This window comes from Pseudophryne corroboree, chromosome 4 (genome assembly GCF_028390025.1).
Source record: "Pseudophryne corroboree isolate aPseCor3 chromosome 4, aPseCor3.hap2, whole genome shotgun sequence".
Classification (NCBI taxonomy): domain Eukaryota; kingdom Metazoa; phylum Chordata; class Amphibia; order Anura; family Myobatrachidae; genus Pseudophryne; species Pseudophryne corroboree.
Genome location: NC_086447.1, coordinates 834,429,458 through 834,453,414, shown reverse-complemented (window position 1 = coordinate 834,453,414; position 23,957 = coordinate 834,429,458). Strand labels below are relative to the sequence as shown.

Genomic DNA, 23,957 nt, shown 5'->3' with positions numbered 1-23,957 from the left:
ATTTAGTTGTAGTTGGAACACTGCCTATAAAACAGATTTCTCAATGATTGATCGTCAGTCTCTAATTATGAATTAATATTTAACATAACTTCTAATGAAGCATCTTGTCCGTTGCTTTGTGGAATTGTTGTAACACCGATTTTTTAAAGTTTTTATCATTTGTACCTACGCGTTTTACTTTTTTTTTTTTTTTAAAGCAATGCATAATACTATTTGGGGGGTATACATTTAGCTCTTTTTTCACCTATGTGAAAAAACTGGGCTTTTTCGCTATTTTAAGTGCGAATGGAGATTCACCCTATGCAAAAAATGTGGCAGGTGCGGAAAACACGTGGATCGGCGAATCCACTTGTTCTCCGTCGAAAATTCGGGCTGTTTTCGCAGATTTTGAGGCATTTTTCTCCAATACCTTTTCACTTAATAAAAAAGGTGAAAAGGTATTGACGAAAATGCCTTCAAAATGGCCAAAAACAGCCCTAATTGAATACTCATGTGGGGCGAATTCGTTAGCTCCAAAACGATCGGAACTAATTGCATACCCCCATTTGTAACTTAAACATCTGTATAATTTTCACAGTTTATAACTGGTAAATAGCAAATGCTTATTAAAAATAAATGTGCATCTATATTTTGCAGGAAGCAGCATACGGATTGCGGCCTATTTCATTAAAAGATGGGTTAACCTTCGTTGTGTTGTAAAACATCAGTATCGAGGTATGGCATGTTTTCTTCCTATACTCCTGTATCGTCTGTGACACTCTGCCTATCTACATATTTAGTCAGTGAGAGAGACATTTTTAGACCCTTTGAGCATAAGAGGGACCCTCTTTAATGGGTGTCTGTGTTTTGAAACCAGTCAAAGAACTGGACATATGTTGTTTTTTATAATAGTTTATTAATAGTGAAGATAGCTGTTAACAAGGAGGCTCCATAATAATAATGTGGTTTATTTATTTATTTATATAACATCTTTCTCCAAGTAGGATTCACTTTACATATTTGCAGAGGATGAAGCATCTATCTTAGTTCTGGGTCATTCACATGAGTCCCTGCCTCACTGGTGTTTAGAATATGAGGGGTCTGTTTACGAAGCCTTTGAGAGGGATAAAGTGGACGAAGATAAAGTACCAACCAGCTAGCTCCTGTCATTTTTCAAACACAGCCCGTAACAGGGCATTTAGGAGCTGATTGGCTGATACTTTACCTCCATCCACTTTATCTCTCTACATGACTTAGTAAATTGACCCCTGAATTCCGTAACACCCACACACACGCTGTTCAGTTATGTCAGTATACCAGTATATTTTTGAACTTTTTGGGAAGAACCCAATGCAAACACAATGAGAATACAAAAAGTCTGCATAGATAGGCCCTTGATGGGAACCAAGCCCATGACCCTAGGATTCAGAGGCAGCAAACAAACCACTGTGCTATCCCATAATAATTCACCCATTCATTTAATCCCAGCAGGTTTCTCTGTCAGAGTGAGGTCATATATGGATGGACACTGTTCAGCTACCATCTTTTCTGCTCATTAGCTAGCCCAACTATACTGTAGCTCACTCTTGTCTCACACCAACTGGTAATGTAATACAGCCATGCTGTGGATTGGTCTGTGGGAAATATCCCATTTCTCTGACGTCCTAGTGGATGCTGGGAACTCCGAAAGGACCATGGGGAATAGCGGCTCCGCAGGAGACTGGGCACAACTAAAGAAAGCTTTTAGGTCACCTGGTGTGCACTGGCTCCTCCCACTATGACCCTCCTCCAAGCCTCAGTTAGATTTTGTGCCCGGCCGAGGTTGGATGCACACTAGGGGCTCTCCTGAGCTTCTAAAAAGAAAGTATATAATTAGGTTTTTTATTTTACAGTGAGACCTGCTGGCAACAGGCTCACTGCAGCGAGGGACTAAGGGGAGAAGGAGCGAACCTACCTGCTTGCAGCTAGCTTGGGCTTCTTAGGCTACTGGACACCATTAGCTCCAGAGGGATCAACCGCATGGAACTGGCCTTGGTGTTCGGTCCCGGAGCCGCGCCGCCGTCCCCCTTACAGAGCCAGAAGCAAGAAGAGGTCCGGAAAATCGGCGGCAAAAGACATCAGTCTTCACCAAGGTAGCGCACAGCACTGCAGCTGTGCGCCATTGCTCCTCATACACACTTCACACTCCGGTCACTGAGGGTGCAGGGCGCTAGGGGGGGACGCCCTGAGCAGCAATAAAAACACCTTGGCTGGCAAAAATACCACAATATATAGCCCCAGAGGCTATATATGTGATAATTACCCCTGCCAGAATCCATAAAAAAGCGGGAGAAAAGTCAGCGAAAAAGGGGCGGAGCTATCTCCTTCAGCGCACTGGCGCCATTTCTCCCTCACAGCTCCGCTGGAAGGAAGCTCCCTGGCTCTCCCCTGCAGTCTACACTACAGAAAAGGGTAAAAAAGAGAGGGGGGGGCACTAAATTTAGGCGCAGTATATATAACAGCAGCTATAGGGGACATAATTCAGTTAGTCCCTGCATTATATAGCGCTATGGTGTGTGCTGGCATACTCTCACTATGTCTCCCCAAAGGGCTTTTGTGGGTCCTGTCCTCTGTTAGAGCATTCCCTGTGTGTGTGCGGTGTGTCGGTACGGCTGTGTCGACATGTTTGATGAGGATAATGATGTGGAGGCGGAGCAGATGCCTTTAGAAGGGATGTCACCCCCTGCGGGGCAGACACCTGAGTGGATGGACTTATGGAAGGAATTGCGTGCACGTGTCGACTCCTTACACAAAAAATTTGACGACATGCCAAATGCGGGACAGCCGGCTTCTCAGCTCGTGCCTGTCCAGGCGTCTCAAAGGCCATCGGGGGCTCTAAAACGCCCGCTACCTCAGATGGCAGACGCGGATGTCGACACGGATACTGACACCAGTGTCGACGACGATGAGTCTAGTCTAATGTCCACTAAGGCCAATGCGTTGCATGATTGAAGCAATGAAAGAGGTGTTACAAGTTTCTGATATAAACCCAGGTACCACTAAAAAGGGTATTATGTTTGGGGAGAAAAAACTACCCGTAGTTTTTCCCCCATCAGAAGAATTAAATGAAGTGTGTGAAGAAGCGTGGGCTTTCCCTGATAAAAGATTGGTAATCTCTAAGAAGTTACTAATGGCGTTCCCTTTCCCGCCAGAGGATAGGTCACGTTGGGAGACACCCCCTAGGGTGGATAAAGCGCTCACACGTTTGTCTAAAAAGGTGGCACTACCGTCTCCGGATACGGCCGCCCTCAAGGAACCTGCTGATAGAAAGCAGGAGGCGATCCTGAAGTCTGTATATACACACTTAGGCATTATACTTAGACCAGCTATTGCGTCAGCATGAATGTGCATTGCTGCCGCTGCGTGGTCAGATTCCCTGTCAGAAAATATTGACACCCTTGACAGGGACACTATTCTGCTAACCATAGAGCATATAAAAGACTCAGTGTTATACATGAGAGATGCACAGAGGGAGATCTGCCGGCTGGCATCTAAAATAAGTGCATTGTCCATTTCTGCTAGGAGAGGCTTATGGACTCGCCAGTGGACAGGGGATGCAGATTCAAAAAGGCACATGGAAGTTTTGCCTTATAAGGGTGAGGAGTTATTTGGGGATGGTCTCTCGGACCTAGTTTCCACAGCAACTGCTGGGAAGTCAGCATTTTTACCCCATGTTCCCTCACAGCCTAAAAAGGCGCCGTTTTATCAGGTACAGTCCTTTCGGACTCAGAAAAACAGGCGTGGAAAAGGCGGGTCCTTTCTGTCCAGAGGCAGAGGTAGGGGAAAAAGGCTGCAACAAACAGCAGGTTCCCAGGAGCAAAAGTCCTCCCCCGCTTCTTCCAAGTCCGCCGCATGACGGTGGGGCTCCACAGGCGGAGCCAGGTACGGTGGGGGGCCGCCTCAAAAATTTCAGCGATCAGTGGGCTCGCTCACAGGTGGATCCCTGGATCCTGCAAATAGTATCTCAAGGGTACAAACTGGAATTCGAGGCGTCTCCACCCCACCGGTTCCAAAAATCTGCCTTGCCGATTACTCCTTCAGACAGGGAGGCTGTGCTAGCGGCAATTCACAAGCTGTATTCCCAGCAGGTGATAATCAAGGTGCCCCTACTTCAACAAGGACGGGGTTACTATTCCACACTGTTTGTGGTACCGAAACCGGACGGTTTGGTGAGACCCATTTTAAATTTGAAATCCTTGAACACATACATAAAAAAATTCAAGTTCAAGATGGAATCGCTCAGGGCGGTTATTGCAAGCCTGGACGAGGGGGATTACATGGTATCCCTGGACATCAAGGATGCTTACCTGCATGTCCCTATTTACTATCCTCACCAGGAGTACCTCAGATTTGTGGTACAGGATTGCCATTACCAATTCCAGACGCTGCCGTTTGGACTCTCCACGGCACCGAGGGTGTTTACCAAGGTAATGGCGGAAATGATGATACTCCTTCGAAGAAAGGGAGTTTTAATTATCCCGTACTTGGACGATCTCCTAATAAAGGCGAGGTCCAAGGAGCAGTTGTTGGTGGGAGTAGCACTATCTCAGGAGGTGCTACACCAGCACGGTTGGAATCTGAATATTCCAAAATCACAGCTGGTTCCGACGACACGTCTACTGTTCCTGGGTATGATTCTGGATACAGTCCAGAAAAAAGTGTTTCTCCCGGAGGAGAAAGCCAAGGAGCCTGTCATCTCTAGTCAGAGACCTCCTGAAACCAAAACAGGTATCGGTGCATCACTGCACGCGGGTCCTGGGAAAGATGGTGGCTTCTTACGAAGCAATTCCTTTCGGCAGGTTCCATGCCAGAATTTTTCAGTGGGACCTGTTGGACCAATGGTCCGGATCGCATCTTCAGATGCATCACCTAATAACCCTGTCTCCAAGAACCAGGGTGTCTCTGCTGTGGTGGCTGCAGAGTGCTCATCTTCTAGAGGGCCGCAGATTCGGCATACAGGACTGGGTCCTGGTGACCACGGATGCCAGCCTTCGAGGCTGGGGGGCAGTCACACAGGGAAAAAACTTCCAAGGACTATGGTCGAGTCAGGAGACTTCCCTACACATAAATATTCTGGAACTAAGGGCCATTTACAATGCCCTAAGTCAGGCAAATTCCCTGCTTCTACACCAGCCGGTACTGATCCAGTCAGACAACATCACGGCAGTCGCCCATGTAAATCGACAGGGCGGCACAAGAAGCAGGATGGCAATGGCAGAAGCCACAAGGATTCTCCGATGGGCGGAAAATCACGTACTAGCACTGTCAGCAGTGTTCATTCCGGGAGTGGACAACTGGGAAGCAGACTTTCTCAGCAGGCACGACCTCCACCCGGGAGAGTGGGGACTTCATCCAGAAGTCTTCACGCTGATTGTAAATCGATGGGAACGGCCACAGGTGGACATGATGGCGTCCCGCCTAAACAAAAAACTAGAGAGATATTGCGCCAGGTCAAGGGACTCTCAGGCGATAGCTGTGGACGCTCTAGTGACACCGTGGGTGTACCAGTCAGTTTATGTGTTCCCTCCTCTGCCTCTCATACCAAGGGTACTGAGAATAATAAGAAAACGAGGAGTAAGAACAATACTCGTGGTTCCGGATTGGCCAAGACGAGCGTGGTACCCGGAACTTCAAGAGATGATCTCAGAGGACCCATGGCCTCTGCCGCTCAGACAGGACCTGCTGCAGCAGGGGCCCTGTCTGTTCCAAGACTTACCGCGGCTGCGTTTGACGGCATGGCGGTTGAACGCCGGATCCTGAAGGAAAAGGGCATTCCGGAGGAAGTCATTCCTACGCTGATTAAAGCCAGGAAAGATGTAACTGCAAAGCATTATCACCGCATATGGCGGAAATATGTTGCTTGGTGTGAGGCCAAAAAGGCCCCAACAGAGGAATTTCAACTAGGTCGATTTCTGCATTTCCTACAAGCAGGAGTGACTATGGGCCTGAAATTAGGCTCCATTAAGGTACAGATCTCGGCTCTGTCGATTTTCTTCCAGAAAGAACTAGCTTCACTACCTGAAGTTCAGACGTTTGTGAAAGGAGTGCTGCATATTCAGCCCCCGTTTGTGCCTCCAGTGGCACCTTGGGATCTCAACGTGGTGTTGAGTTTCTTAAAATCACATTGGTTTGAGCCACTTAAAACCGTGGATCTAAAATATCTCACGTGGAAAGTGGTCATGTTATTGGCCTTGGCTTCAGCCAGGCGTGTGTCAGAATTGGCAGCTTTGTCATGTAAAAGCCCTTATCTGATTTTCCATATGGATAGGGCGGAATTGAGGACTCGTCCCCAGTTTCTCCCTAAGGTGGTATCAGCTTTTCACTTGAACCAACCTATTGTGGTGCCTGCGGCTACTAGGGACTTGGAGGATTCCAAGTTACTAGACGTAGTCAGGGCCTTGAAAATTTATGTTTCCAGGACGGCTAGAGTCAGGAAAACTGACTCGCTATTTATCCTGTATGCACCCAACAAACTGGGTGCTCCTGCTTCTAAGCAGACTATTGCTCGCTGGATTTGTAGCACAATTCAGCTGGCGCATTCTGCGGCTGGACTGCCGCATCCTAAATCAGTAAAAGCCCATTCCACAAGGAAGGTGGGCTCATCTTGGGCGGCTGCCCGAGGGGTCTCGGCTTTACAACTTTGCCGAGCTGCTACTTGGTCAGGGGCAAACACGTATGCAACATTCTACAAATTTGATACCCTGGCTGAGGAGGACCTTGAGTTCTCTCATTCGGTGCTGCAGAGTCATCCGCACTCTCCCGCCCGTTTGGGAGCTTTGGTATAATCCCCATGGTCCTTTCGGAGTTCCCAGCATCCACTAGGACGTCAGAGAAAATAAGATTTTACTCACCGGTAAATCTATTTCTCGTAGTCCGTAGTGGATGCTGGGCGCCCATCCCAAGTGCGGATTGTCTGCAATACTTGTACATAGTTATTGTTAACTAAAGGGTTATTGTTGAGCCATCTGTTGAGAGGCTCAGTTGTTTTCATACTGTTAAACTGGGTATAGTATCACGAGTTATACGGTGTGATTGGTGTGGCTGGTAGGAGTCTTACCCGGGATTCAAAATCCTTCCTTATTATGTCAGCTCGTCCGGGCACAGTGTCCTAACTGAGGCTTGGAGGAGGGTCATGGTGGGAGGAGCCAGTGCACACCAGGTGACCTAAAGCTTTCTTTAGTTGTGCCCAGTCTCCTGCGGAGCCGCTATTCCCCATGGTCCTTTCGGAGTTCCCAGCATCCACTACGGACTACGAGAAATAGATTTACCGGTGAGTAAAATCTTATTATTACCTCACTAATGAGGGCCACCCCAGCACGTCCTCCATTACAATGACAGGAGTATTGATACACTGTACATCTGAAAACAAAGCACCTCATTCTATACAGGATAAGCCTACCTGTAGAGGACTGTGGGCAGGGAAATACAAAGGTAGGAGCTTACCTATGCTGAGCGACATCTGCAACGTATACACGTGCAGCTGCTATAGCCATGAGTGAGATGAGAAATAATTTAGTACCGTCATATTTTCCTAATTATCAGCTATACCATCTCTTCACTGGTTTTGGTCTTTCTTCTTGTGATTGGCTGACTCCACTTACAGGCGCTAGTAAGGTAAAGGCGGCATCATGGAGATAAGACTGTTTACCTATAAGTCTGCAACTGGGTGTAATATTCCTACCAATGAGTTGACCCCTGAAATGATAATTACTTCTATAAATTACTAATTATAAAAGTGTGAGAAGGCATCTTAAAGGCCAGCTTTACTTTTCATACATTTCGTTCCGTACAATGGCCCTCATTCCGAGCTGTTCGCTCGTTCTTTTTCATCGCATCGCAGTGAAAATCCGCTTAGTACGCATGCGCAAAGTTCGCACTGCGACTGCGCCAAGTAACTTTACTATGAAGAAAGTATTTTTACTCACGGCTTTTTCTTCGCTCCGGCGATCGTAATGTGATTGACAGGAAATGGGTGTTACTGGGCGGAAACACGGCGTTTCAGGGGCGTGTGGCTGAAAACGCTACCGTTTCCGGAAAAAACGCAGGAGTGGCCGGGGAAACGGTGGGAGTGCCTGGGCGAACGCTGGGTGTGTTTGTGACGTCAACCAGGAACGACAAGCACTGAACTGATCGCACAGGCAGAGTAAGTCTGGAGCTACTCTGAAACTGCTAAGTAGTTAGTAATCGCAATATTGCGAATACATCGGTCGCAATTTTAAGAAGCTAGGATTCACTCCCAGTAGGCGGCGGCTTAGCGTGTGTAACTCTGCTAAATTCGCCTTGCGACCGATCAACTCGGAATGAGGGCCAATGTTTATGCATATCTGGAACAATACCTGGAAAAGTCAGAATGCTGTTGCAAACAAAAGAATAAATGACTATGCAGATGGTATGTGCCCCTGGAAGTGTATTCAAAATGCAGAAATTGCAGTATACAATATGTGAGTATGTGATTTATGTCTGGTATGCATGTATTTACAGTATGTCAGGCTGACTGCGCTGTGCTCATTACATTTATTTGAAAGAAACAAATCAACAGCGGCGCAGCACAACCCAATAATCTTAAGTGACAAATTCACCTTTGTGTACTTCTCCCCCTCCCCCCCCCCCCCATTTAATGTGCATAATATTTTATAAATGTTAAGCCCACTCTGGGGGAGATGTATCAAACCTTGGAGAGAGATAAAGTACCAACCAATCCGCTTCTGTCATTTTGCAGCCGGTGTTTGAAAAACGATAGCAGATATTTGGTTGGTACTGTACTTTATTTCTCTCAGAGGCTTGATACATCACCCCCTCTGTCGTTTATCATCGGTTATACACATTCTCTAGAACAGTGTATCTAATCTGTGCGCAGGGTTCCCCACATCAAAGACAGGTCCTCTGCCTGTGCCCTGTCCCCACCCTGTGATCCACCCAGTGGTTCTGAAATGACTTGTGCCATCGAGAGGGGCCCCTACAGTGTAAGGGGCTCCTGAAAGAACTAGGCTTATGAGACTTTAATGAATGAAAGGAATGCAGATAGCAACTACAGTATAGAGCCACCATATTATGCATCGTTGTACAGAACACCTATTTAATCATTCACATCAGTCCCTGAAACATTGGAGCTTACAATCCAAATTCCCTCCAACACACACACACATTAGGGTCCAATTTAACCTACCGGTATGTTTTTGGAGTGTGAGTAAATTTTAATGTCTAGAAACGCACACAAATATGGGTATAACCTACAACAGATTATGTCCCTGGTTGGTATTGCACGTGTTGCTATGAGGCAGCAATACTAACCGTGGTGCCACCATACTTCTAAGTAATCATCCATTTGAATAGTTATGTTCTTAGATGCATAAGTTTAATACGGTCTTCACATTTTAAAGTATCCTCCTCCCTCCTCCCGTTCATGCAGTTTATATCATTGGAAGCATCTCCCACTGTATCTGGTGACATAACTGGCACGTGGAAAAGAGAATGTAGATTTATAATCCGTTTTAAATACTTTTACTAAATCCCCAAATCCTACTGAGAGATTCTTTAAATGACCATTAGATGTATCAAGGCAGGGGCGTTTCTACAGAGGAGGGGGCCCGTGTGCACCTCCGGGTGGGCCCCCTCCTCTGAACGGCACTGTACACTCCGGCAATGTGCCGGAGTCTACTGCGCATGTGCAGGTCTCCGGAAACCTGGCGCCCACCATGATCCAGAGACCAATTTGGCTACCGCGAATGCGCGGCGGCCATTTTGGCAGCAATTTCCGCCGCGGACGCTGTGCCTGGCGCTGGACTACGGTTAGGTAAGTATTTAAATGGGTGCGGCCCGTGTGCACCGCACACATTATAGAAACGCCAATGTATCAAGCCTTCTAAAGAGTTGAGAAGTTGCCCGTAAACCAGTCCTTTTCTAGCTAGTAATTACTGTATCAAGTGCATTCTATCAAATGATAGGCAGAAGCTGATTGTTTTGCTGATGGATAACTTCACCACTCTTTCAAAGGCTTGATACATGTTCCCCATGTCTCTTGCCACGTACATTAACAGCATTTTGTGCACCCCCCTCCCCAATGGAACTATAATTATGGACAATTGTCCGACACTTCCGAGGCAGCTCGTCTTCTATTTGTATAGCTGATTACAGCGATGGTTCATTAGAGGAAACCTATTTTTTTCTAGGTATGTTGTAAGAAATCGATATTTGACACCCTCAATATTCTGTATGATGAATGGTGCTCTGTAGTACAGGTTGAGTATCCCTTATCCAAAATGCTTGGGACCAGAGGTATTTTGGATATCGGATTTTTCCGTATTTTGGAATAATTGCATACCATAATGAGATATCATGGCAATGGGACCTAAATCTAAGCACAGAATGCATTTATGTTTTATATGCACCTTATACACACAGCCTGAAGGTAATTTTAGCCAATATTTTTTATAACTTTGTGCATTAAACAAAGTGTGTCTACATTCACACAATTCATTTATGTTTCATATACACCTTATATACACAGTCTGAAGGTCATTTAATACAATATTTTTAATCACTGTGTGTATTAAACAAAGTTTGTGTACATTGAGCCATCAGAAAGCAAAAGTTTCACTTTCTCACTCTCGCTCAAAAAAGTCCGTATTTCGGAATATTCCGTATTTCGGATATTTGGATATGGGATACTCAACCTGTACTATATGCTGTAACATAATACAGCTCGCGTCGGCTATCTGTACATCCATCCGTCATATGTTAACTGTCATAAATATCTGAAGGTAACACAATCTTTTTTTTTTTTTTTACTTTTTTTTAAGATGCCATCGCAAGTGATTTGTTGCAAACAAAATTTCTCCTTCCTCCTTACTATGTTACTTTGTAGGGCTAATGTTTTACTGTGGGAACCGCGGTTGACAGCTTTACAGATCAGCATAGCAGAATGTGCATCTATGTAATGAAAAAATGCAATAAGAGCTTCACCTGAGATAGGTTCCACCCTTCAGGGTAAATCAGCTGGACAGCGGCAACTAACTCCTTTTATAGCAAAGCTCTGAGACTGTGAAACCCGAGTCCACATTGTTCTCATTATTGGTCCGATGTAACCTAAAACCAACCTTTAGGTGGTATTATCAAAGGAATTTTTTTTTTCTCAGGCTAGCGCTTGGAATTCATAACCGTGTGATGTTGCAGCAAAGATAGTATAGCTCTTGCCTTCTACAGGTCTAGAATTCTTTTGTGTCGCTGCCATGATTTATCTTCGCATCAGAGTTCTGAAGCACATGAGAGGTGGTCCTATGGCAATGGTTCCCAAACTGTGTGCCGTGGCTCCCTGGGGTGCCTCGGGACACTTGCAGGGGTGCCCTGGGTTGGTGGTCCAGGACCAATTCAAATTATTTATGGTCAATATAAAAGGCTAACTAGTGCTGGTGGCTGTCAGTCATAAAATATGTGGCCAAACAGAAGCAAATCTTGTCCCTCACCACAAAATTGAGCCTAAGGATGACCTATAAACACAATCTACTTAATTTAATATTTCTTTCTAAATTTCTCAATAAGACATTATTGGCCTAGGGGTGCCGTGAAAAAAATTCTGATATTCTAGGGCGCCGTGATTCAAAAAAGTTTGGGAACCACTGTCCTATGGTGTTGAGTTCATCCCAGTGGTTGGTTCCTATGCCAAGCCACTGGATCATGGGGGGGTATTGTTCTGGTCAGCTGATGCCTTTTTACTGAGAGATAGCAGTTAGCTTAAAGGATAAGTCAACCTACTGTTGACATTTTAAAAGACTCCACCCAAGACGCAATGTTGTTTTAGGTGGGTTTGAAATAATGTCATCAAATGACTCTAGAAAATTAAAGAAAAATTGCCTTGGCCTGATCTCACTAAGCTTTGCACCTCGGTCAAAGTAAATGTTTAAGGAGCACCACTACCTGCTCGGCCTGCTTGTAGGATACGTAGAGAGAGGAGCGTGTGCCCATACGCTGGTATAGACGCCCACTTGTGTGCCCTAATTGGACAGTGAAGCTATCGAAGCTTATGTGGTCAACATAGCTAAATTCAGTAGGGGTTGTTTGTGCTTACGAACAGACGTTCATGAAATAAAAATGACAAGCGTGGTCTGATTATGTTAAATGTTTAGTCCACAGAATATAAAATTAACCGTCTAAAATATTCTGTTTCAAATGAACATAGGTTTCGTTTGCAGCTGTTTTATGTTTTTTTGCCATTTAGCAAAAGCAGCCTATTATCTGTCTGGGTAAGATGCTGAAACAAGTACTTTGTGGCTTCAGACATAAGAACTGAGCTCTTCCCCTGTAAAATGAATATTGCCGTTCTACGCTAAAAGTGCTTTACTTTGGTGGTGAACTCCGTCCGCCCTCTCACCCTGTAGGATGACAGATTTTCTTAAGTTCCTAACATGATCACAGTTGGCTATTGCCAGTGGTCCAACCACATATTATCCACTTCACCAAGTAAGCCGATGATGAAATATGTAATTATGGGGCTGGAGGACTGGTTGGACTTACTCGCAGTCAGAGATTTGTTATGATTAACTATGGTTTGTGCTTCATATTTTATCCAAATAATGCATAATAGGAAAAACTACCAGCAGCGCTTATAGGAACAAGAGCATGTTGAATAAGTAAGCAATTTCCTCAATCTTTGTCGTTACGCAGAGCTGTATGTGTTTCCAGACAGATTTGTGGTCTGCGCGAGTCAACTAGAACCTGATTCCAACATGTGGGTAGCCGGGACGGGCAAACCTGTCAGCATGGTGAGTGTGTACAGTAAACTAGGCTTGCTTACTTTGCTCATAGGGAAACTCATCTATATGGATGTGTTGTTTTTTTTGTCTGTAGCATTATCATGAATCTACACCTTTTATACTGATTAGTCATATATATCTATATCTGCATTGCTATGAGTATCAAATAGTCCAATGGAATAGTACCCCTAGTGGTGAAATCATGAAACATGCTTGCATAGAATTGTTAGATAATACATTTTGCACTAAAGGGGCCTGCACACTGGCGATGTTTTCGACTGTCAATATTATTGACTAACGATATTATCGATGGCCGATTTTACCTACACACTGGACGATATCGATGGTCCAGTGGGACAGTATGAGAGTACATACATCTACATCGTCCAAATTGACTGGCATGTATCAATGATGAACGATTGCGGGCACGCGCATCATTCATCGTTTATGCATCCACACAGAAAAATATGAACGATTTATCGTTCATATCTTTCAAGATATCGCCCAGTGTGTAGGCCCCTTTAACCTTCTAAATATGGGAATCTATATTTGTATTATCCATGTTGTGAACCTGTGATTGGTGGACAAGAAATACTGTAACATGTTTTGTCAAAAGAGCAAAGAGAACCCCAAAAAGTCCACTATCATCCGTTACACTTTTACCGTTTTAATTGTATATTTTTAAATAAAAATAAAATTGTGTTCTTTGTTGTCATACACAACAGATGTTTAAAGGTACAAGCAACAAAGCTAGGGCCAATGTTGAATTAACAAAATGAGGCTTGGGGAATTGTGGTGTTAGGGCCGATTCTGAGACGCACGTATTGCGAACGGAATGTTAATAGCGCCCGTATGCTTGGTCGCCCCACTCCTCCGTCTGCAAGAGCGGCTGTCATTGGCAGTTACACCTGCCCCATGCTAGGTACAGGAGATCATCTGAATTTGATGTCGGCTTTGCATATGCATGACACCGAATAGGAAGTAGCTCTGGCTACACGCCCGCAGAACAATTCTCTTATGTGCACTACCACTGATGCTGTCCACTCAAACCCCCATCTGCGATCGAAGTATCAACCGAGATACATCTGATTCTGAATCATTCGCAAGATATATTTAATAATCACAAAATCTTATTACATTTTATTTATAAGGCGCCACGCCACAAGTATTTTGCAGCGCCATACTTGCGGCAGACATTAGAACAATACAGGGTACACAGAACTCAACGTTACAGTAACTGAAACACTAAAACAGAGCACAGGTAACAAGTAGCAGCACAATTCTCAGTACACTATACAGCTGAGCTGTAAGGAAGGAAAGGAGTAATTGGCATACTACTAGGGGTGGGCAGCCATTGGAAGAGATAGACAGTAACGAGCGAGAGGCGATGCGGGTGTAGACGGTTGCTGAGTAGAAGAGAGCTGTAATTGAAGTGCGAGGGAAGAGGACCCTGTTCCAAGGAGCTCACAATCTATGGGAGGCTTCATTTGGATTTACATGTGATTCAGACCCTTCATTTATAATAAGAAACACACATCTATAGTATGATAATCCTTAAAACCAATGTAGTAGTCATAGTATGATATGGATTAGCCGCTGGTATTGGCAAAGCTGGATTATTTGCATATTTTTGCACAGTCGCTGCGTACAAAGGCGCAGCTGCGAATGCATTAGTGTACATCTCTAAATCATAGCAATCAACTCATGTTAGTCATACAGTAGAACTGTTGCTGCACTACATCACTCAGCAACTCCAGCACTGGATTTCGCACACACCTGCGTTAGATTTTTCAGGCAAATTACATGAGAATCCTTTTGTACTTAAACAAGTTCTATAATGTTAAAAAACACAGGATACCAGCGCTGGCTGTAGGATTGTAAAAAGACGGTTTGCTGAATATAAAATAACAATTTATTAAACCATTAAAAAAAACAGGAATAGATTCCTATTACCTATTATTAATAACACTTTTGGTCATAATCTCCCCCTGGATAAATCTATTTTGAATCCACTCTCCTCTGGGACATATGTTGTTACGGCTAGGACAATCTCCAGATGGCATTCACTGTAGCACAAGATAGTTACCAGTTCCACAATAGATGTAGATCCAGCTTCCTGAGGAAGCTGGATCACTCTGTGGCCAGCGAAACGCGTTGAGCCCATTCACCCACCTGGACATCACTCTCCGATATTTATTGGGACTTTGATATCTTCGGCCATAATTGGACATTGCTCCTATCACTGGGAAATTTCTACAAACAAGGACCTGATCCACACACACAGCTAGCAATGGACTCTTCCTAAAGCTAATGCCATCATATACATCTATTGTGGAACTGGTAACTATCTTGTGCTACAGTGAATGCCATCTGGAGATTGTCCTAGCCGTAACAACATATGTCCCAGAGGAGAGTGGATTCAAAATAGATTTCTCTAACGTCCTAGTGGATGCTGGGAACTCCGTAAGGACCATGGGGAATAGCGGGCTCCGAAGGAGGCTGGGCACTCTAGAAAGATCTTAGACTACCTGGTGTGCACTGGCTCCTCCCACTATGACCCTCCTCCAAGCCTCAGTTAGATTTCGTGCCCGGCCGAGGTTGGATGCACACTAGGGGCTCTCCTGAGCTCTTAGAAAGTTATAGTCTTAGAATTTGTTCTTTTCAGTGAGACCTGCTGGCAACAGGCTCACTGCAGCGAGGGACTAAGGGGAGAAGAAGCGAACTCGCCTGCTTGCAGCCGGATTGGGCTTCTTAGGCTACTGGACACCATTAGCTCCAGAGGGATCGACCGCAGGCCCAGCCTTGATGTTCGGTCCCGGAGCCGCGCCGCCGTCCCCCTTACAGAGCCAGAAGCAAGAAGATGGTCCGGAAAATCGGCGGCATGAAGACTCAGTCTTCACCAAGATAGCGCACAGCACTGCAGCTGTGCGCCATTGCTCCTCATACACACTTCACACTCCGGTCACTGAGGGTGCAGAGCGCTGGGGGGGGGCGCTCTGAGGCAGCAATAAAAACACCTTGGCTGGCAAAAATACCTCAATATATAGCCCCAGGGGCTATATATGAGGTAAATACCCCTGCCAGAAGTCCATAAAAAACGGGAGAATAGGCCGCGAAAAAGGGGCGGAGCCTATCTCCTCAGCACACTGGCGCCATTTTCCCTCACAGCTCCGTTGGAGGGAAGCTCCCTGGCTCTCCCCTGCAGTCTACAAGGGTTAAAAAAAGAGAGAGGGGGCACTAAATTTAGGCGCAGTATACATTATATATATAGATATAAAGCTATAGGGGACATAACTCAGTTAGTCCCTGCAGTATATAGCGCTCTGGTGTGTGCTGGCATACTCTCACTCTGTCCCCCCAAAGGGCTTTTGTGGGTCCTGTCCTCGTTTAGAGCATTCCCTGTGTGTCTGCGGTGTGTCGGTACGGCTGTGTCGACATGTTGAATGAGGAGGCTTATATGGTGACGGAACAGAGGCCGATATATGTGATGTCGCCCCCTGTGGGGCCGACACCAGAGTGGATAGAGAGGTAAAAGGTATTAACCGACAGTGTCAACTCCTTACATAAAAGGGTGGATGACGTAACAGCTGTGGGACAGCCGGCTTCGCAGCCTGCGCCTGCCCAGGCGTCTCAAAGGCCATCAGGGGCTCAACGCCCGCTCTCTCAGATGGCAGACACAGATGTCGACACGGAGTCTGACTCCAGTGTCGACAAGGTGGAGACATATACACAATCCAATCCGTGACTTGATCCCGGCAATAAAAAATGTGTTATACATTTCTGACTTTAACCTCTATAAATGGGTTTTAGGTTTGGGGAGAAAAAACAGGCAGTGTTTTGTTCCCCCATCAGATGAATAAATGAAGTGTGTGAAAACCGTGGGTTCCCCCGTTAAGAAACTGGTAATTTATAATACTGATGGCGTACCCTTTCCCGCCAGGAGGATAAGTTACGCTGGGAGATATCCCCTAGGGTGGATAAGGCGCTCACACGTTTGTCAAAAAAAGGTGGCACTGCCGTCTTAGGATACGGCCACTTTAATAGGTACCTGTTGATAAAAAACAGGAGGCTATCCTGAAGTCTGTATTTACACACTCAGGTACTAGACTGAGACCTGCAGATAGTGCTGCTGCAGTGTGGTTGGTGACCCTGTCAAACAGGGATAATAGTTGGCAAACATAAAAACATATTAAAGACGTTGTCTTATATATGGGGGATGCACAGAGGGATATTTTGCCGGCTGGCATCCAAAATAAATGTAATGTCCAAGGGTATTAGAGACCTGTCACTGGACAGGTGATGCTGACTTAAAAAGCGCATAGAGAGCCTTATAAGGGTGAGGAATTATTTGGGGATGGTCTCTGGGACCTCGTATCCACAGCAACTGCTGGGAAGAAATAATTTTACCTCAGGTTTCCTCACAGAAAAAGGTACAGTCCTTTCGGCTTCAGAAAAGCAAGCGGGTCAAATGGCGCTTCCTTTCTGTACAGAGACAAGGGTAGAGGAAAAAAGCTGCACCAGTCAGCCTGTTCCCAGAATCAAGATTCTTCCCCCGCCTCCTGTGAGTACACACCATGACGCGGGTGCTCCACAGGTGTAGCCAGGTACGGTGGGGGGCCGCCTCAAAAATTTCAGCAATTAGTGGGCTCGCTCACAGGTGGATCCCTGTTTCTTCCAAGTAGTATTTCAGGGGTACAAGCTGGAATTAGAGATGTCTCCCCCCAGCCGTTTCCTAAAATATGCCTTGCTGACAACTCCCTCAGGCAGGGAGGCTGTGCTAGAGGCAATTAATAAGCGGTATTCCCAGCAGGTAATACTCAAGGTGCCCCTACTTCAACAAGGACGGGGTTACTATTCCACACGGGTTGGGGTACCGAAACCGCATGGTTCGGTGTGACCCATTTTATATTAAAATCCTTGAACATAAAAAAATTCAAGTTCAAGATGGAATCGCTCAGGGCGGTTATTGCAAGCCTGGACGAGGGGGATTACATGGTATCCCGGGACATCAAGGATGCTTACCTGCATGTCCCCATTTACCATCCTCGCCAGGAGTACCTCAGATTTGTGGTACAGGATTACCATTACCAAGTCCAGACACTGCCGTTTGGACTGTACATGGCACCGAGGGTGTTTTATCAAGGTAATGGCCGAAATGATGATACTCCTTCAAAAAAAAAAGGGAGTTGTAATTATCCCGTATTTGGACAATCTCGTTATAAGGGCGAGGTCCAAGGAGCAGTTGGTAGTCGGGGTAGCACTATTTTGGAAAGTGCTACAACAGCATAGGTGGATTCTAAACAGTCCAAAGTCACAGCTGGTTCCTATGACACGTCTACTGTTCCTGGGGATGGTTCTGGACATAAACCAGAAATAGTGTTTCTCCCGGAGGAGAAAGCCAAGGAGTTGTCATCTCTAGTCAGAGACCTCCTGAAACCAAAATAGGTAGCGGTGCATCATTGCACGCGAGTCCTGGGAAAAATGGTAGCTTCTTACGAAGCAATCCCATTAGGCAGGTTCCATACAAGAACTTTTCAGAGGGACCTGTTGGACAAGTGGTCCGGATCGCATCTTCCGATGCATAGGCTGATAACCCTGTCTTCAAGGACCAGGGTATCTCTACTGTGGTGGCTGCAGAGTGCCCATCTTCAAGAGGGCCGCAGGTTCGGCATACAGGACTAGGTCCTAGTGACCATGGATTCCAGCCTTTGAGGCTGGGGGGCAGTCACATAGGGAAGAAACTTCCAGGGACTTTGGTCAAGTCAGGTTATTTCCCTACACATAAATATTCTGGATCTGAGGGCCATTTAAAATGCCCTGAGGCCAGCAAGGCCTCTGCTTCAAAACCAGCCGGTACTGATCCAATCAGACAACATCACGGCAGTCGCCCATGTAATCAACAGGGCGGCACAAAAAGCAGGATGGCGATGGCAGAAGCCACAAGGATTCTCCGATAGGCGGAAAATCATGTGTTAGCACTGTCAGCAGTGTTCATTCCCGGAGTGGACAACTGGGAAGCAGATCTTCTCAACAGACACGACCTCCACCCGGGAGAATGGGGACTCCAGAAGTCTTCCAATAGGATTGTACACCATTGGGAAAGGCCACAGGTGGACATGATGGCGTCCCGCCTTAACAAAAAGCTATAAAAGATATTGCTCCAGGTCAAGGGACCCTCAGGCGATAGCTATGGACGCTCTGGTAACACCGTGGGTGTACCAGTCGGTTTAGGTGTTCTCCCCTCTGCCTCTCATACCAAAGGTACTGAGAATAATAAGAAGGCGAGGAGTAAGAACGATACCCGTGGATGGCCAAGAAGAGCTTGGTACCCAGAACTTCAAGAATTTATATCAGAGGACCCATGGCCTCTGCCACTCAGTCAGGACCTGCGGCAGCAGGGGCCCTGTCTGTTCCAAGACTTACCGCGGCTGCGTTTGACGGCATGGCGGTTGAACGCCGGATCCTGAAGGAAAAGGGCATTCCGGAGGAAGTAATTCCTACGCTTACTAAAGCCAGGAAAGAGGTTACAGCAACTCATTATCACCGCATATGGCGAAAATATGTTGCATGGTGTGAGGCCGAAAGGGCCCCAACAGAGGAATTTCAACTAGGTCGATTTCTGCATTTCCTGCAAGCAGGAGTGACTATGGGCCTTAAATTGGGTTCCATTAAGGTACAGATCTCGGCTCTGTCGATTTTCTTTCAAAAAAGAACTCTCTTCAGTACCTGAAGTTCAGACATTTATAAAAGGAGTGCTGCATAGTCAGCCCCGTTTGTGCCTCCTGTGGCACCTTGGGATCTCAACGTGGTGTTGAGTTTTCTTAAAATCACATTGGTTTGAACCACTAAAAACCGTGGATCTGAAATATCTCACATGGAAGGTGGTTATGTTATTGGCCTTGGCTTCTGCCAGGCGAGTATCAGAATTGGCGGCTTTGTCTTGTAAAAGCCCTTATTTGATTTTCCATATGGATAGGGCAGAATTGAGGACTCGTCCCCAGTTTCTCCCTAAGGTGGTGTCAGCGTTTCACCTGAACCAGCCTATTTGGTGCCTGCGGCTACTAAGGATTTGGAGGACTCCAAGTTGCTAGACGTTGTCAGGGCCCTGAAAATATATGTTTCCAGGACGGCTGGAGTCAGAAAATCTGACTCGCTGTTTATCCTATATGCACCCAACAAGCTGGGTGCTCCTGCTTCTAAGCAGACTATTGCTCGTTGGATTTGTAGTACAATTCAGCTTGCACATACTGTGGCAGGCCTGCCACAGCCAAAATCTGTCAATGCCCATTCCACAAGGAAGGTGGGCTCATCTTGGGCGGCTGCCCGAGGGGTCTCGGCTTTACAACTTTGCCGAGCAGCTACTTGGTCAGGGGCAAACACGTTTGCAAAATTCTACAAATTTGATACCCTGGCTGAGGAGGACCTGGAGTTCTCTCATTCGGTGCTGCAGAGTCATCCGCACTCTCCCGCCCGTTTGGGAGCTTTGGTATAATCCCCATGGTCCTTACGGAGTTCCCAGCATCCACTAGGACGTTAGAGAAAATAAGAATTTACTCACCGGTAATTCTATTTCTCGTAGTCCGTAGTGGATGCTGGGCGCCCATCCCAAGTGCGGTTTATCTGCATTACTTGTACATAGTTATTGTTAACTAAATCGGGTTATTGTTGAGCCATCTGTTGAGATGCTCTATTGTTTCATACTGTTAACTGTGTTTCATATCACGAGTTGTACGGTGTGATTGGTGTGGCTGGTATGAGTCTTACCCGGGATTCAAAATCCTTCCTTATTGTGTACGCTCGTCCGGGCACAGTACCTAACTGAGGCTTGGAGGAGGGTCATAGTGGGAGGAGCCAGTGCACACCAGGTAGTCTAAGATCTTTCTAGAGTGCCCAGCCTCCTTCGGAGCCCGCTATTCCCCATGGTCCTTACGGAGTTCCCAGCATCCACTACGGACTACGAGAAATAGAATTACCGGTGAGTAAATTCTTATTTTATCCAGGGGGAGATTATGACCAAAAGTGTTATTAATAATAGGTAATAGGAATCTATTCCTGGTTTTTTTAATGGTTTAATAAATTGTTATTTTATATTCAGCAAACCGTCTTTTTACAATCCTTACAGCCAGCGCTGGTATCCTGTGTTTTTTATCTTTAGTATATTGGGGGATCTGACCATCCCCTTACCAGCTGCTGTTGACTGCGCACTTACACATCCCTATACTTTCTCTAAGTTCTATAATGTGGCTAAGCAGTATTCATCAAGAGTCCTCTGAGCACAGGTAATGGCTGCAGCCCTTGGTGGACGCCCTGCACGATTACAGTCTGGAACAGCAAAATGTATACTGTAAGAATATGTCCCGCTACATTGTTGCTGCGTATAGCAGTGTTCTGTAGTGGGGACTGCAAGGGAATGACCCGTGTATCGGGGCAGTGTGAATGGTCCGACCCAGAACCCCGGGGATTGGAGAGGGTATCATCAACACGTAACATCTGAGGCAGTGTAAACAGCTCCAACTAGGGTGGCCAATCCCGGGATCTCGGGACTTCACCCTAAAATTGGCCGGGGATTTCGGGATTGGCCGGCAACCTATTTTTGGATATGTCGGGCAGCGTTGAGGGTCCCCAGGCTCCTTCTGCTCACCTCCCGTGAGATCCAGCAGCTGCGCAGGGTGGCCTCTGAATTTACGTCACGCTGCGCAGCCGCAGGACCTTACCGTCGCACTGCCCGCCCAGCCGCAAGAATGCAGCGGAAGTGACCCTCCCACCCGCCCGGTGAGATTATTGTGCTTTATCTGAGCTGGGTGGGGAAGGGGGTGGGCGACTGAACTGCAGCCAATCACCGGGTATCCCGATTCCCAGGATTGAAAAAAAAAGGCCCGGGATTGGCCACCCTAGCTCCAACCCGGAAATGACCTGGTTTGGACCCGCAATGAGAAAAGGGTCTGTTCCAGGACAACAAGTGTAGTACGGCTCCTGGATACCCTTGTGTGTTGGTGCAATATCAGTTTAGGAAAAATAAACAATGTGCATGATGTATGCAGGAGTTACAATTATACATCCATTGAAGTCAACCTGTCAGTTATCCAAGTAATTATGGAACGTAAGTGCCAAAGTACAAATTAAGCAGTGTTTATGGGACAGGTGCCAGAGTCGCCTCCTACAACACACAATAACAATTAAGAAGGTAGCTGTATTAACGCCAGAGGTGCAGTCGTCCAGTGAGTCCAATATGGCCTCTCTAGCATCCTTTGACATAATTCAGTAAAATAAATATTTTTATAATTCGGCCATCTGAATTCTATATTGTTTATGTCATCACCTTTATTTATAGTTAGCACTGTGTGTTTTCCATGGATAGAACTGGCCCAGTTCCACAATTTATTTCCTCCTGGAACGATTGCAGTTGGTTTCCTTGAAGATATGTAACCATATCAGTCCTTTTGGGATCCTATGATCACTGAAAAACATACCAGTGGCCTCCTGCCATGGAGAACTTCAAGAGCAGCCGTACGGAGTTACAGCAGAAATCCTTGGCCGCGGGTGGATGTGGACCTCAGGGGAAGCTGATCATTTTTCTCTGCTCTGCTTGTATGCTGCAGCCAGGCCAGGCCTTAAACCGCACTCATCCTCCCAGTCCTACAGGCAGAATAAACTACGCCTTGAGAAGGATTGGGATGAACAGTGTGTGTGTGACCACCCAACAGCCAGCTGTGGTCCGATTGGCAGAGACATTCACTCTTCCCAGTTGCCCTATACATCTTCACATTCTCTGGTAGTAAGAACAAGAGTAGGCAAACAACATACGGCCGTATTCAGGTTTGTCAGCAAACCAAAAAAGTTAGCAATTGGGCAAAACCATGTGCAGGTGGGGCTGATGTAACATTTTTCATCGCCATAAACAGTCCCCTGAAATACATTTCTCAAAAAAATTGCTGTGTATAGATGCAAGTCTTACACTTTTAGATATATATATTACAGTATATATAGTGCTTATGTATGTATATATATATATATATATATGTGTGTGTGTGTGTGTACATATATATATATATATATATATATATATCTTTTGTTTAAAATGTCTAAGTTTTGAAACTCTGGCACTTCTCACGTGTCCATAATGTGCATATATAGGGGTGTATTCAATTGCAGTCGGAAACTGCTGTCTTGACGGAAAGCCGGCAGTTTACGACTTTTTTAGGTCGGAAAACTGCTTCGACCTATTCAATCCCCCTGCTTTTTATACCGACAAGTTGATCGGGGGATTAGCCACGGATCCACGTGTTTTGTCGGATTCCGCGGCCAAATCTGACAGGTTTTGGCCCCGTTTCCAACAATGTCTATCTGACTTTAAAAAAGTAGGAATGAGGTGATAAAATGGTGGAGCGGGGACATGTCTGAGGGGGGCCGGGACATGTTTCAGGGGTGTGGGGATGGGGAAGGATTAGGAGGAAGAGACGGCGGGCGGGTGAGGAGGACGGGCGGGGACAGGTAGGAGGGGACGGGGACCATGTGAGGAGAGGAGCGCGGACGGGTGAGGAGAGGAGCGGTGACGGGTGAGGAGGAGGTGAGGAGAGGAGCAGGTCGGGCGAGGAGAAAGGAGGAGCGGGTCAGTGACGGGAAACACCGGGACAGCAGCAGCACGGACGGGACACCGGTGCTCAGCATTAGAGGACACACCAGCCCGCCGTACAGGTCAGAAATAGGTGACAGCAAGGGGTATGAGCGGCTTCTGCCTACCCAGGATGTGCGTAATAGGGCATTATTACATCATAAACAGGCAATGAGCATTATTACATCATACGCGGCGCAGTTATACATCATACACTTAATTCTCTTGCGCGTAGCGTTTGCGGTAGGCACTTGTTATAGTTGTCGGGAACGGGCAATTCCTTTCAGATTTGGCCGCTCATTGAATACTGCAATGTTGGATCCTTTCCGTCTGAAAAAAGGATCTGACAAGCATTGAATACACCCCATAGGAGTTTACGGTCGGGTCAGGCTCGGTGTCTCTACCTCCTGATCATCATTTAGAGCATAAACTTTTTTTTTTTTTTTAAACCAGCTTTAGTACACTATAAAAAATGTAAATGTTTTTTATGAAATAGAGCTCATTTCAACTGCATCTTATTTTCTTAAGTTGTGCTGTGTAATAATTCTCTGGAGACCATGAACTTTTATGTTTTGTTT

General features: G+C 46.0%; 1 protein-coding gene across 3 annotated transcripts in view; it reads left to right on the top strand.

Annotated features, from left to right (window-relative positions):
* The window catches only part of SLX4IP (SLX4 interacting protein), a 481,037-nt gene that overhangs the window by 391,726 nt on the left and 65,354 nt on the right, over nt 1–23,957 (top strand). For 2 of the 3 annotated variants that reach the window (XM_063918548.1, XM_063918549.1), the window contains 2 exons: nt 637–714; nt 12,679–12,776. In XM_063918548.1, the coding sequence (XP_063774618.1) occupies nt 637–714; nt 12,679–12,776 (176 nt within the window). The remainder of the gene's footprint in view (nt 1–636; nt 715–12,678; nt 12,777–23,957) is intronic. The other variant, XM_063918550.1, reaches the window with a different exon arrangement.